The sequence below is a fragment of the Macadamia integrifolia genome, chromosome 12, assembly GCF_013358625.1.
Source record: "Macadamia integrifolia cultivar HAES 741 chromosome 12, SCU_Mint_v3, whole genome shotgun sequence".
In the NCBI taxonomy this organism is placed as follows: domain Eukaryota; kingdom Viridiplantae; phylum Streptophyta; class Magnoliopsida; order Proteales; family Proteaceae; genus Macadamia; species Macadamia integrifolia.
In genome coordinates this window covers 754,409-767,314 of record NC_056568.1, presented here as the reverse complement: position 1 = coordinate 767,314, position 12,906 = coordinate 754,409, and the positions used below count along the sequence as shown (strand labels likewise).

Sequence of the window (12,906 nt, the reverse complement as noted above, 5' to 3'; positions counted from 1 at the left end):
GTGACTCATTACCAAAAAAAAATATTTGATCAATCCAAGCTTTGTTTGTCAATGGTCAAAATTTCCAACATTATTGGAAGTAGGGGCACTTGTAATCAAGTGTCACTTAGGAAGTAAGGAGTGTCATTTAGAAAGATCACTTACTTAGGTAATCAATGTGGTCTTCCCTATTGTTTTTCTTATTTTAAATGGTAAAATCCACTCTAATAACAAAAAAAAAAAAAAAAAAAAAATTGTAAAATCCACTCCATTCTAGCAGGTACGAAGAATACTTGATCTGCACCACCTATTTGTATTTGTACCATGTGAAAAAGTGATGTAGCTATTGATTTGTTAGGTAAAATGGATATAACATAGATTAATATGTCAAATTTTAGAGCTTTACTTCACCTTATTCCAAAGCCAATACATGGTTGCTGGCCGTTCAATAGTTTTACTGCTTTTTTGGAATATTTGTCTGTTTTGGTCATGTAAAATTTATATATAAGTGTGTGGAATCTGATCCAGCCATATTATATTTAAGGTCTGTAAAACCTTGGGTTAACTCAAGTTTTATGATCCTGCACCTGATAGATTGTACATAGCTCTTTTTTAATGAATTTTTTTGTTCCATAATTTTTTTTTTTAAAACTTAATTCAATCAAATAACCTCTAAGTTAACAATGAATATCTAGAGCTTAATTCAATTAAATATCTCAATGCTAGGTCTTTTATAAATAGGTCTCGACGGTGAATGGTAAATTGACGATGAACATCCAACAACTATAATGCATGCCAAACCTTCCCCACATTTTGAATCCTCATTGTCACTCGCGGCTCACTATAGATGACCCGGACTAAGGTCTCCAGTGCCCCCCCTCCTCCTGGGACGCCACCCGAGTGACCAGTTGGTATTTTTTCATTTTTTTTATAACCAGTCGGTTCAGTATTGATGATTTCTTCAGAACAGCCACGTTGCATGATTTTATTGGCCAATCGACATGCCGGTGCTGCTTTATAAATTTAGATGTACACTGTTGACCTAAGTTCATGCATTTAAATCGTCTACTTTTGGTGGCCCACGATAACGAGTCATCTGGTTAACACTTTTCATGGGCCCACCAGTGACAAATGCGGTCAAAGGAATCACACGTGGCATTATTTCACGTCACTTTCATTCGCCTATGGTTATTAATATCAGGTCTCTGGATCTGTATTCTTATAGGCCAATACTGATACGATTCTACCAAAAATAAAAATACGATCAAACGATATTTTTAATAGAAACCGTTACACTGGATCAGCTAGGTATCAACCGTTTGGATGCCGATATTTAAATCCATGCTTTAGGAAGACCAGGAGGTCGTAATCGTCAAAATACAGTTAAAATTAACGTCACGCATCAACGGTTGCCCTTGCGTGGACATTAGGTTGGATTAAGACATGAGCGCATGTGCGATTGGCAAACCACAAGCACGTGTCGTTTGTCTTCGACCGTCACTCTTTATAAAGCGCTAGAGAGAAAAAAAATGGAGAATTTCCACTCAGTAGCATAATAAAATAGACACAGCTCAGAAGTGGAAACTAGTTTGCTATTTTGGCTTTACCTCGTTCAAATAAATACACAACACGTAAAGGTGACCAAGAGGACCTGTGCTTGTATTAAACGACGAAAATACCACTGAACTCTGAAATTACCTAAATAGGTCTCACTATTTACCTCTTGGGAAAATAATTTATGTGGGGAGTGTGGCCTTTGCAAGTCCTCCATAAAATGAAAAATAATATCTATGTTAATATTTATTTGTGTGTTCTCATTTGGCCACGTGTGTTTCATTGGCTCTCGCCCATGCGTAAGAGCCACTCACTCTCCTCAAACTAGAAATTTCCTAACTAATTATATATATATATATATATATATATTATTGGTTTAATGGGTCCCCCAATCTAGATTGATTGGTTTAGCTTGTGTGGTTTGTTTGAGTGAAGCATCAACATTGTCTGTGTTGATGCATGTGGATGCAATTTTGGTTCATTGGGTTTGGACCAACATGAACATGGCGACGACAACACGTAAGCTAAGTTTGTGGATCGTGTGATTTATACAGTATGGCCTCGACCAGCTTTTCTTTGGTGGTCCTTGTTAGGTCTTTACTAATTTTTTTCTTTGCTAATATAATACACATCATCACCCCACTTGTGAGCTTAAGTAGGGTAATGGTTTGATTAAAAAGCTAGCGGAAATTGACTTGTAGTTGGACCACTTTCTATAAAGTGCACCTCCATGGTCGCTGTCTCAAGAATTGGAAAGCAGGGTAATGGTCTTGTCAAGGGTAATCTTGTCAATAAAATTTGAATTTTTATATAATACTTGATTTGAACAAAGCAAAAGGATTAATTAATGGGAGGAGAACCGTTTTCTATCTAGCGTTCTCATACCCACACATAATCCATATTTTTCAGTGGATTGGGGCATCTTTTGACCATCCCCTTTGAAACATAGGGACTATGTGTGCGTGGAACGTTAAATAGACAACATTCTTTCTCCCTTAATTTTTATACAGATGTTGAACTATGCCCATCTAATGTTCCCTATAGTTAGACATAATTGATTGCGAAAAAACCTAGTTACCCTTGTGCATTGGTATTTTCATATCTAATTGTGTTTGAGTGTTGGGGCATGGACGAGTAGAGTTCTTTTACCTATTTTTATAATGGACAAAAGAATCTTGTTGGTTTGGCATGGTAAACATCATATGGGTAGGCCAATGAGAGCATACAGAAGCATTTTCAAAGCACATAGGGTAGTGATGTAAATGGATAGCCAAAATTCGAATTCAAATATACATTTGTATCTATATCGGGTCAAAAGGTATCCAGATCAAAAAACAAATTATCTAGAAAATAATTATTCGATCCGATTAAATAATCAATTGATGATTTTGAGGATTCTTAAAGTTTAGACAAGTTATAGAGAATGGGAAAAATAACAAAGACAACTCATAAAGATGGATTAAGAGCAAATTGTATTCCTTCAGAGGAGAAAAGTATGGATAAGTTAAAGAGTAAAAAGATAATTAAAAATTCGAATTTGTCAAAGGGTAAAAAGATAATTAAAAATCCATAAAATGATAATTAAAATTCCAAATTTGATCTATATCCATATCCGTTTATGGGTATTCAAATTAGGTCAAGGAATATCTAGATCCGATCACATCCAGTCCAAATCCGATCTATATCCGGTCTGTTTACATCCCTATATGAGGGCAACACGGTCATTTTATGTCGAGCTGTGTTCGGACTTTTCCTGCTCTAGAGCTAAGATTCTTTTTCCCTTTAATAATATTCATTGGTCGTCGGAACGTGTGTAGAGATTTTAATAGGGGGCATGAACCGTTTGTTTCATTATCCAAGGGAATATAGTGAGTGGCATTTTCGAAATTAACGGAAAAAACATGGTTTTTTTTTTTTTTTTGAGAATTGTTTCCAATTTCTTTTTCAATTTGTTTTGGAGGTCCCGGGGCCTCTTGGCTTCAGACAAGTGAGAACAGGGGTTTTAAGCTTTTTATTATTATTTGGACTATTTTTTCACCTGTTTATCCTCCATTGGATCGACCAGTTAAAGAGCTCGCTCTCTTGTTTATTCAGGAGCTCTGCAGCTGATCACCTTTTCCTAGATTTTCTCTGATTGTTTTCTGCGGGTTAATCTCCGATTTTCTCTCTTCGACAAGAATCTCGAGCTCAACAAGCCCAAAATCATCGGAAACAGTGGAGTTTGGGTATACCTTTGAGCGATTCTCTTGGAAAACCTAAAGGTACATTTCTGGTGTTGTTCTTAGTGTTCTTCGTCTTCTCACTGAAACTTTATAATACTTCAGCGGTTCTTCAGTACAACGTCGAGCTGAGACGATTGAGCATCAATGAAGGACTTTGGGGGTTTATGCAGTTTTTATAGTGTTGAAGCACTTGTGAAAGCATAGATGTGTTAATTGGAGTGAAAATTGGATGGATCAAGATGGATGGTTCGATCATCAGCGATAATTTTGGGTCTAGTTTGGCGATTTTGGGTTTGTATGTGAAATTTGGGTGGATTCGAGTTCTTGAATGAACGAATGTATGGAAGGATTTTATTTTGAGAATGGATGACTCAATGAAGCCTCCAGAGTGTCAGATTGTGTTTGAAAACTTGTTTCTTGATGTCTCGAACTGAAAGTATGGCTACGGAACTTAATAGGTCGGGCTCTGGGGAAAGAGACGTTGAGCAGGTAATGGTTCAGCCTTTTAGCTTTCCTTCAGAATTTGTCGATTTTGTTTTTTCTTGTTTGACACTTCATACCAGGTCCTGAACGATTCAAAAACTTTGACTACAGTATTTTTGCTTGCAGCGTGCAAGAAGAGTTTCGAGCTAGTTTCGAGCTTTTCTGTTTGTTCTATGAAATGCTACATTTTCTCTCTTGTTACTCCTGATAATTTTTGTAATGTGAAGCAGTTAGTAATGCAAGTAAGGAAGCTTATGCTTGTCCAAGGTATAATAGTGATATGTCTGAATTTGGATTGTCAAACTTGTAAGAGTAGCTGTACGTGTTATTTGTTAAGTTGGCGAACTGAACAGAAAATTAAAACCTCTTTCCCCAGCTGACATTTTACTTTCACCACAGAGTAATGTATCCTCGCAATCAGCTGACTGAGTGGTAGCAGGATGCTATCTTTCTCTTGATGCTTTCAATTGGCATTTGAATGGAGGGAAATTGGTCAGAAAAGTAGCTTTAGAACTATACAGGATAGTTGTACAAAAGGACTGTAGCTTAGGAATTATGAATTCTCCGGAATGCTAATTGAATTCTTAAATCAAAACTAGAGGTACGATTGTGCTGTGATCATGTTCATGGACCCCTAAATTATGTTCTGTAGTTTTTCTACTATGGTTATATTGTTCTATATGCTTTTAGTAGCACTGAAAGAGAAAAATTAAATCTAAAGGAAAGATGACCAAGCATGAACAATGGCATATCAAATAGTGATGAAAGTTTGTAAAATTAATCTATTTGAACTTTCTGAAAGTGAAGTGCTATGAAATAAAACCTTTGGTTTTCATGATATTTGCTTGTCCATTTGTCCTACAATAATTGAGGAATGGTTGTATTGTATTTATCGAAAGAAGGCTGGTGCCTCAACCACATAATTATATGATCAAAAGCCAGGTTTAAGTAACCGGTATCGGTCTCCAGTGATTTCGATCTAGATCGGTTGGAATTGACTGGAGTACAATGATGCAAAATCTGGATCAATTAAAGAAATGATGAATTAAATGAATAAATAAAAGAATCGCCTCTCCTCTTCCCTCTCAAGCTCTGCTTTGATTATTCTTATGCAATCTCTGTATGAGAACAAAGAAGATGGTAACCTGAAGCAATGCTCCTTAGCACACACTGAGAAACACTGCATCAAATCTCCCACCATTAAATCTGACACTGCTATTTCCATCGGCTGTATCATCCGCCGCTGCTCTCCTTTTCCCTCTCCGGTCTCTGCAACTCCCTCTCTGTCAGATTTCTATAGTCACCGTGTGAAGAGGTATGTCAGTGGAACCGGTATTGAGTCTTGCTCTAAGGATGATAGCAGCACCACTGGAACTTGGACCAACAAATCCTTGCAGAACAGTCGGAAGAGACAAACCAGAGTGGCAGAGGCTCAGCCTGCCTGCAGGTCGGTGAAGCTATTGGTGTCCAACAACGTTAAGAAGTTTCGTGATGTGCGATCATATAAGACATGTATGGTTATGGCCTAAGACTTATGACACGTCGAGTCGCCAAGCTTGTTTACGACAATGATTCAATTATGAGGCACCGACACCACGACCAACTTCGCCATCACCACAACACCGCCGGATTTTCCCTGCTCTCTCTCTCTCTCTCTCTCTCTCTCTCCCTTTCCTTCCTTCTCTGGCTCTCCCTCTCCCTCTCCCTCTCCCTCTCCAGATCTCCCTCTTCATCTCTCCTTCAATTATAATGATGCACTCCACATGCAAGGGAGAAGAAGATGGTGACATAAACAGCGTGTAGTTACCAATTTACTGTGAGTTTTCTATGAAATCCATCCAATTGAGCATCAATGAAATCAAAGATTTGAGATTCTGATCGTCAGGTACTCTGTGTGTGTGTGAAATGCTAGGAATCAATTAGGTTAACTTCGATTTTGTATCCAGCCATTCGAGCGTCAATGGAAGCGGAGTAATGACATTCTGATTGCGGGGTAGGCTCGCTTTCTCTGTTAAAGACTTAAAAGTGGCAGAGGATTTGGTTGGATTGGGCGATCCAGATCTTTCCTGACTGGATCACCCGATCCAAAAGAGGCATGGAAGAAATGCTAGGAAATGGAAATTGGGATCAGGTGATGCCGATTCTGGTTCAAATCAAGTGAGTCACTCGGTCCGATTCTGATTCCAATTCCTGAAACAATGGTCAGCGTGCTAGCTTATTGTTTGAAAATAAGATCCCTAGAGTAGAGATCTACTCAATCAAGCCTTAAACCAGTTACTTTTTCCTTTTGGGCAATAGATAGCATATTTTATTAAAAGAGAAACGAAGAGCTACAAGAATGAACAACAATAAGGAGTCCCGAGGTCAAGAAACTAAGAAGTTTTACATAATATTTATTTATTTATTTATTTTTTTAATAAAAGTGTTGCTTGGAAAACCCCACTTTTGCTAGCATGCCAACTGCTTGGGATTGGCTACTGTACATTATCTTGCAACATTTGAGGTCTTGTATGCTGCTAACCTGTATAAGTTATCTTTATCACCTCTTAATAGCACCTCTAGCACCCCTATCGTTTTTTCTGACTAGTGCATTTGTTGGGTTTTGGGAACATGGCTGAACCATCTAAATTAATTTTTTCTCATCCTGTAACCTGCTAGCTGCCATTAAATGTATTCGCTTCTGATTCTACCTTCCTAGTTTTTCCACTTATCCATATCAACATCCTCATATCAGCTGCAAAGCATTTTATTCTTTGCTTTCAACCAGATAAAGCACTGCCAAGCTTAAAGTGGCATTGGTTTTGCCATGTTGTAGTAGTTTTGGTTTTGTATTATAAGTCTATTGAACTCATGTTTAGCAGTTTACACCTTCTTCATTTTTTTATAGGCTTACTAACAAATTGCACTCTATGTGAACTCTCTTACAGATTAAAAATAAAAGCATTAGTTTAGTATGAATTGCACACTACGATGCAATAGAATGTCAAAAATTAGCGATTGTGTATCAAATAATTTTTTTAAGGGCATTATAGTAAATAAATTCTAACTGTAGCAGCAGAGAAACTTGCAATCAGTACTTACCATGCTTGAGTAGAGAAAGAGAGAGGAAGGAGAAGAGCATAGTCTATGGAGAGAAGAAGGAGAGAAAGCTAGAACACGATAAGATTATCTCCTTATTGTGGGCTAGTCTTGTTTGTGTATATAATGCCAAGTCAAAACAGCTCTTAGTAGGAAACCCTACTAAGATACTCAGTAAACCCTACTAAGATACTTAGTCTGATTACAATAAGGAGTTATAACTATAAAGGGAAATAACAACTAATGAGCTAACCTAGAGCTAATGTAGTTACAACTAAAATACTATCCCATGGTATAGCACATAGTTGTCACGACTTCTAGGCGACCCAAGGCATTGGAGGGGGTCTAGATGTAAGACGACACCGACAAGGCGATCAAGGTGCTCGTCTAGATGGCCTAGGCGTCCAAGGGGCCTGGATGTCTAGGTGATGCCTTGGCAACTATGGTACAACATACACCATAATGTGGTACACCACACTACCCACGATACCCTTTGGCACTCCCCCTCAAGCTGGAGTATATATGTCTCTCATATCCAGCTTGGAATAACCACGGAGAAATGCAGGCCTGAATAATGCCTTAGTACAAATCGCAAAGTTGATCGAACGAGTTGACAAACAGAGTAGAAGTTAGCTTATATAGAACCGCATTTCTCACAAAGTGGCAGTCAATCTCAATATGCTTAGTCCTCAAATGGAATACCGGATTGTTGGCAATATATATCACAACTTGATTATTAAAATACATATTCATGGTTTAGAAACTGAGAACCCTGAATCTTGAATGAGAGACTTTAGCCACATCATTTCAGCTGTCGTATGTGCAATAGCTCTATATTCAGCTTTTGCACTTGATTAAGCTATTGTTGTCTGCTTCTTACTCCTCCAGTTAACAACATTTCTGCCAAGAAACGTGAAATACCTAGTAGTAGGGTCTATGATCACCATCAGTATCAACCCAGTCAGCATCAGAGTAACCCGTAATATCAGACAATGATAAATAAGGCCTTTTCTGAGAGCACCTTTAAGTTGCCTCAAAATATGATAGACAACCTCCTAGTGGGTTTGTCTAGGACTTCTCGTGAACTAACTAATCATACCCACGACAAATGAAATACCAGGTCGAGTAATGGTTAGATAAATAAGTCTTCCAACAAGATGCCTGTACTGATGTTTGTCCACAAAGTCTTCGTCATTACATGTTCCAAACTTCAAATGAGGATCCATAGGAGTATCCACAGGCTTAGAGCCTTACATCCCAATCTCAGATAGAAGGTCAACTACTTACTTCCTTTGAGATAAACTAACGCCCTTTATACTACGAACAACTTCAATACCTAAAAAATATCTAAGCAGTCCCAACTCTTTCATTTGAAAATGTCGATGCAAATTTGGCTTGACATCCTCAATCCCAGAGGATTCATCACAAAAATAATGATATCATCCACATATACAACCAGGATAACCACCTTGGACCCACGCTGACGAACAAATACAGAATGATTAGAGAAGCACTGTGTGAACCCATAACTACCAATGACGTTGCTGAATTTGTTAGACCAAGCACGAGGGGGCTGTTTCAACCCATAATTAGCCTTGTGAAGATAGCAAACCTTTAATGCATTCTCCCCCTGAGCAATATAAGTAGGAGGTCGCTCCATATACACCTCTTCCTCCAGATCATCATATAGAAAGACATTTTTTATTTCAAGTTGAAACAACGGCCAATTAAGATTAACCACTAAGGATATCAAAACACGAATAGAGTTAAGATGGGCTACTAGAGAGAAGTTCTCAAAATAACCAATGCCATACGGGAAATAATAGTTTGTGTTTTTATAATAGTATGATATGCTCCTATTCATCCCCCCCCCCCTGATTTTATGAATCTAGAACCGAAATAATTTCCTTTGACTTTGTTGTTAACATTTTATTTGAACTTTTAATACTATATCTTATAATCATTGATTGCTTTCTTCTTCTTATCATTGCAGCCACACTGGCTGCCATATTTGCTTTAACTCATATCTCGTCTGATTTACAACAGGCTATTACTGCTCTTAAGAAGGGAGCATACTTGCTCAAGTATGGACGTAGAGGGAAACCTAAGTTCTGTCCCTTCAGACTGGCAAATGTAAGTTTTATTAACCATCTCATCTAGCGTTCTTTTGTATCTTTGCTGTAATTTGATCTACCGTTCTTGTGTAACTTTACTGTAATTTGATTTTTGGCTTAATGTAGCCTTTTCTTTTTCTGATTGAAGGCACAAACCCAACCCAAGGGGGTAGCGGAGTTGCTGAGCAACGAACTTGGTACGAGCCGTAAACTCGGACGTCCTAAGTTCGACTCCCACTAGGCACACTTTGGGCCACTTACACGGGGGTGTTTAGTGCTCTTCATTGCTTTCAGTGAAAGTTGAATGGCTCTCATTCAACCCGGAATGACCCAGTCCATGCAGATGTGGGGTCAGTATGGACCCGCGGGACGAGTCAGGCCAAAGGCCTAGATACCCGTCAGCTGCAAAAAAGAAAAAAAAAGAAGGCATAAACCCTTGTTTGAAAAGGATGGAAGAAGACATTATATCATATCATTATCCAGTTTTATCAATTTTTGTATTTTGGAAGAGGATGTTGTTGAACAATGTCTTAATTGTTCAACAATACATAATGAATAAATATGCAATAAGATAATAAAAAAATCACAACGTTTATGGTACATGCTTGCTCATACGTAGAGACAGATTACAAAGATTAATTTTTGGATTTGAATTTCTTATTATGCTGGGACTTTGAGCGAGTTCACATTGTTAGATCAGCTGTCATCAGTGACATACTGGAATTTTAAGTTATGTACAGAATAGAACATCACAACTACTGCTGTGTTATATTCATGCTCACAGTGTATTAGATGGATTGCACATACTTATAAACATAATTAATCTGTCTAAGATTGGGGCTTCACTTTTGAATTTTTCGAGCAGTACATCTTCCTAGGCTTGGGACAATGTGTTCCTGTAGGAGTTTCAAATTGGTGTGGTTTTGTTATCGTACGATGTTCATGGTTCTCTCTGTCTCTCTGTCTCACTCTTTCTGATATTGCACAATCCCTTGGTTTAAGTAATGCAATCTAATTGTTCCACTCATTGTTTAGTTCAGATTCTCATGAAAACTTAAATAACAGTACAAAATACAGTAAAGATGAAGGGTTCTAGGTACCACTTAGTTTGTTCTTCCTGTAGAACAGTGTTTGATATTTTTGGCATGCACTTCAAAATTGCTCATTTATTGATTCTATTGCCAAGTGATATTTATGAAGTGTTTCTCTTTTGGTGCTATTCCTTTCAGGATGAATCTGTTTTAATTTGGTTCTCTGGGAAAGAGGAGAAGCACCTTAAACTAAGCCACGTGTCCAGAATTATACCCGGCCAGCGCACTGTAAGCATGTCATCTTTAGATCTACAGTCTCTTGCATGCTCACCCTATGGTACTTTTGGCAACAATAGGAGAATGAGAGAGCATATCTGTAGCACTCATTAATTTTTTCCGCAGATAGGACAACTTGGAGTTCTTTAGTTTTTCTTCTGTATTTTGCTGAATCATTAGCAGGTCTAAGCAAACTTTTTGTCAAGGTTTTCATTTTATTTTATTTATTTTATTTTTTTGAGGCCCACACTGTTTGAATAATTGAGTTTAGAAATCCCTTTGCCATATTTAATACAATTGTCCTTTTGAATTATTTTATCAAGGCATAAAATGTTTTCGCACAGCTGACATAAGAAGGTATTCCTTGGAGGACCACCTTATTATGCCACGTGTAATGATGATGTGAAAATTCTGACAATTGGATAGAGAGTACATGGTCAGGATTAGCCACATGTCAAATTTCAGAGCCTAATTCCATCTTATATCCACCCATGTTTTGGCATGTCTCCCCATGTATCTCCACGCATGTTACGGTACTCTGACCACTGCTGTATAGTCTCTCATAGTCTAACTTTCAAAGTTTTGTTTTGCCACTTGGCAAACCATGTTTGGCTGAAATTGGATGTGTGAGAAGGGGACCTTGGAGTCTACTGGATGTAGGTCGATGGAGGAAGACCCAGCAACAGCCAGTCCTGAACCTCATTGAGCCAGCCCATCCTTGGCCCCCTTATGGGCCAGCAATGGACTATTGTGGCCAGCATTAAAGCCCTTGTGGCTTGAGTCTTGGACCAAACTAATGGGCCAGGTTTGGGCCCATTAAGGGACCACTTTAAGTGATTTGCATGGGAGATTTTAATTAGATCTTATTTTATATTTGTTTCTATTTTTGTAAGTAGCTACAAGGTAGATTTTATTTAGTATTCAGTTCCCAGTTTGATGTAACTAGTAGTTAGAGAATATGCTAGGCTTGTTTCTATTTCCATTGGATTGCTTTCTTGTAGGAGATCCCCTCTCTATGTAAGGGGGGGGGGTTGTTCGAAGCTATTAATAAAAATAGAGGTTGTACTACAGCCCCCACAATTTGAGATTGAAGAAACAGAAGCTTGTTGCTTGTTGCTGTTTGAGACACTCTTGGTTAGAGACTGCCCAAGGCCATAGGTGAGAGGCCTTGGTCATATCCCCCTTCTTCTTCCCCCTTTATCTTCTGTCCTTTCTCTAATCTCACTATAGTTTCTATTTTCTTAAACCTGCAACTAGTGATCTGTTGAGAGGTGCCGAGACCCTTTTATCTCTGCTATGATTGCTGTTTCAACCCTTCAAGGCTGCTCCATTGATTTACCAGAAGCTGGTTTAGAAGATTCATGAAGCAACCCTGGTTTGGAGTTCTGTGGCAGTATTCTTCAGGGTCTGGCGGTCTGCGACTCCAGATCTGGCCTTCAACTTTGGGCCATATTTTAGTATTGTATAGACTTCCTGTACCCTCCATTCAATGCTAGTTTCAGCCCCATCCCTTGGCTGAATAATGCTGACTGTAAGTTTCTAATTCTGGTCAAGAGTATTTATACCCAATCCAGCCATCAGTTGTGGCTGATCTTTTGAAGGGTTAAAAGAGTACTGTAGACTCTTCCTTCGACAATACTTTGGGCTTCATCTGTGGTTCCCTCCACTGGTTACGAAGTCTGTGAGTTGCTGAACTGCTGTGATATTGGGTTGATGGATGGGTGATTTTTGTATATGATTGGATTGATTATAGAGTACCACTTACATTCACAGTTTTGTGTTGTTATGATGGTCAGAGGATGATTTTACACTGTTTCTAATTTGGTGCGAGTCTATAATTTGAGATCCAACCATTCGATCATTAAGCTGTTGTGTGACATTGAAGTACTACTAGTTGCATATATGTGATATGATTTTGGGGTTAATTGGGGTTAACAGTGTGTTATCTTGCTGATTTGACCCATACAATTTTGCCTGTGGGTTCCTGAAACCTCTTTAGGGATACCTTGATTCCACCACTACCTTCCCATAAAATTTGGGTCCCCGACTGAGCTGCCACGTGGCAGATATTTGGGGCAACCCAGGATGGCCTTCCTATGTGAGCCGTGCGTGGTCCACGTGTTCTTTTGTCGAACATGTGGGAACAATAATTAGATTTGTTTTTTTTTT

General features: G+C 38.4%; 1 protein-coding gene across 1 annotated transcript in view; it reads left to right on the top strand.

Annotated features, from left to right (window-relative positions):
• Nucleotides 1-3,541: 3,541 nt before the first annotated feature.
• Nucleotides 3,542-12,906, top strand: part of LOC122057347 (PH, RCC1 and FYVE domains-containing protein 1-like) — a 29,311-nt gene continuing 19,946 nt past the window's right edge. The window contains exons 1-4 of the mRNA XM_042619416.1: nucleotides 3,542-3,794; nucleotides 3,858-4,244; nucleotides 9,363-9,449; nucleotides 10,660-10,749. Of these exons, the coding sequence (XP_042475350.1) occupies nucleotides 4,176-4,244; nucleotides 9,363-9,449; nucleotides 10,660-10,749 (246 nt within the window). The 5' untranslated portion in view covers nucleotides 3,542-3,794; nucleotides 3,858-4,175. The remainder of the gene's footprint in view (nucleotides 3,795-3,857; nucleotides 4,245-9,362; nucleotides 9,450-10,659; nucleotides 10,750-12,906) is intronic.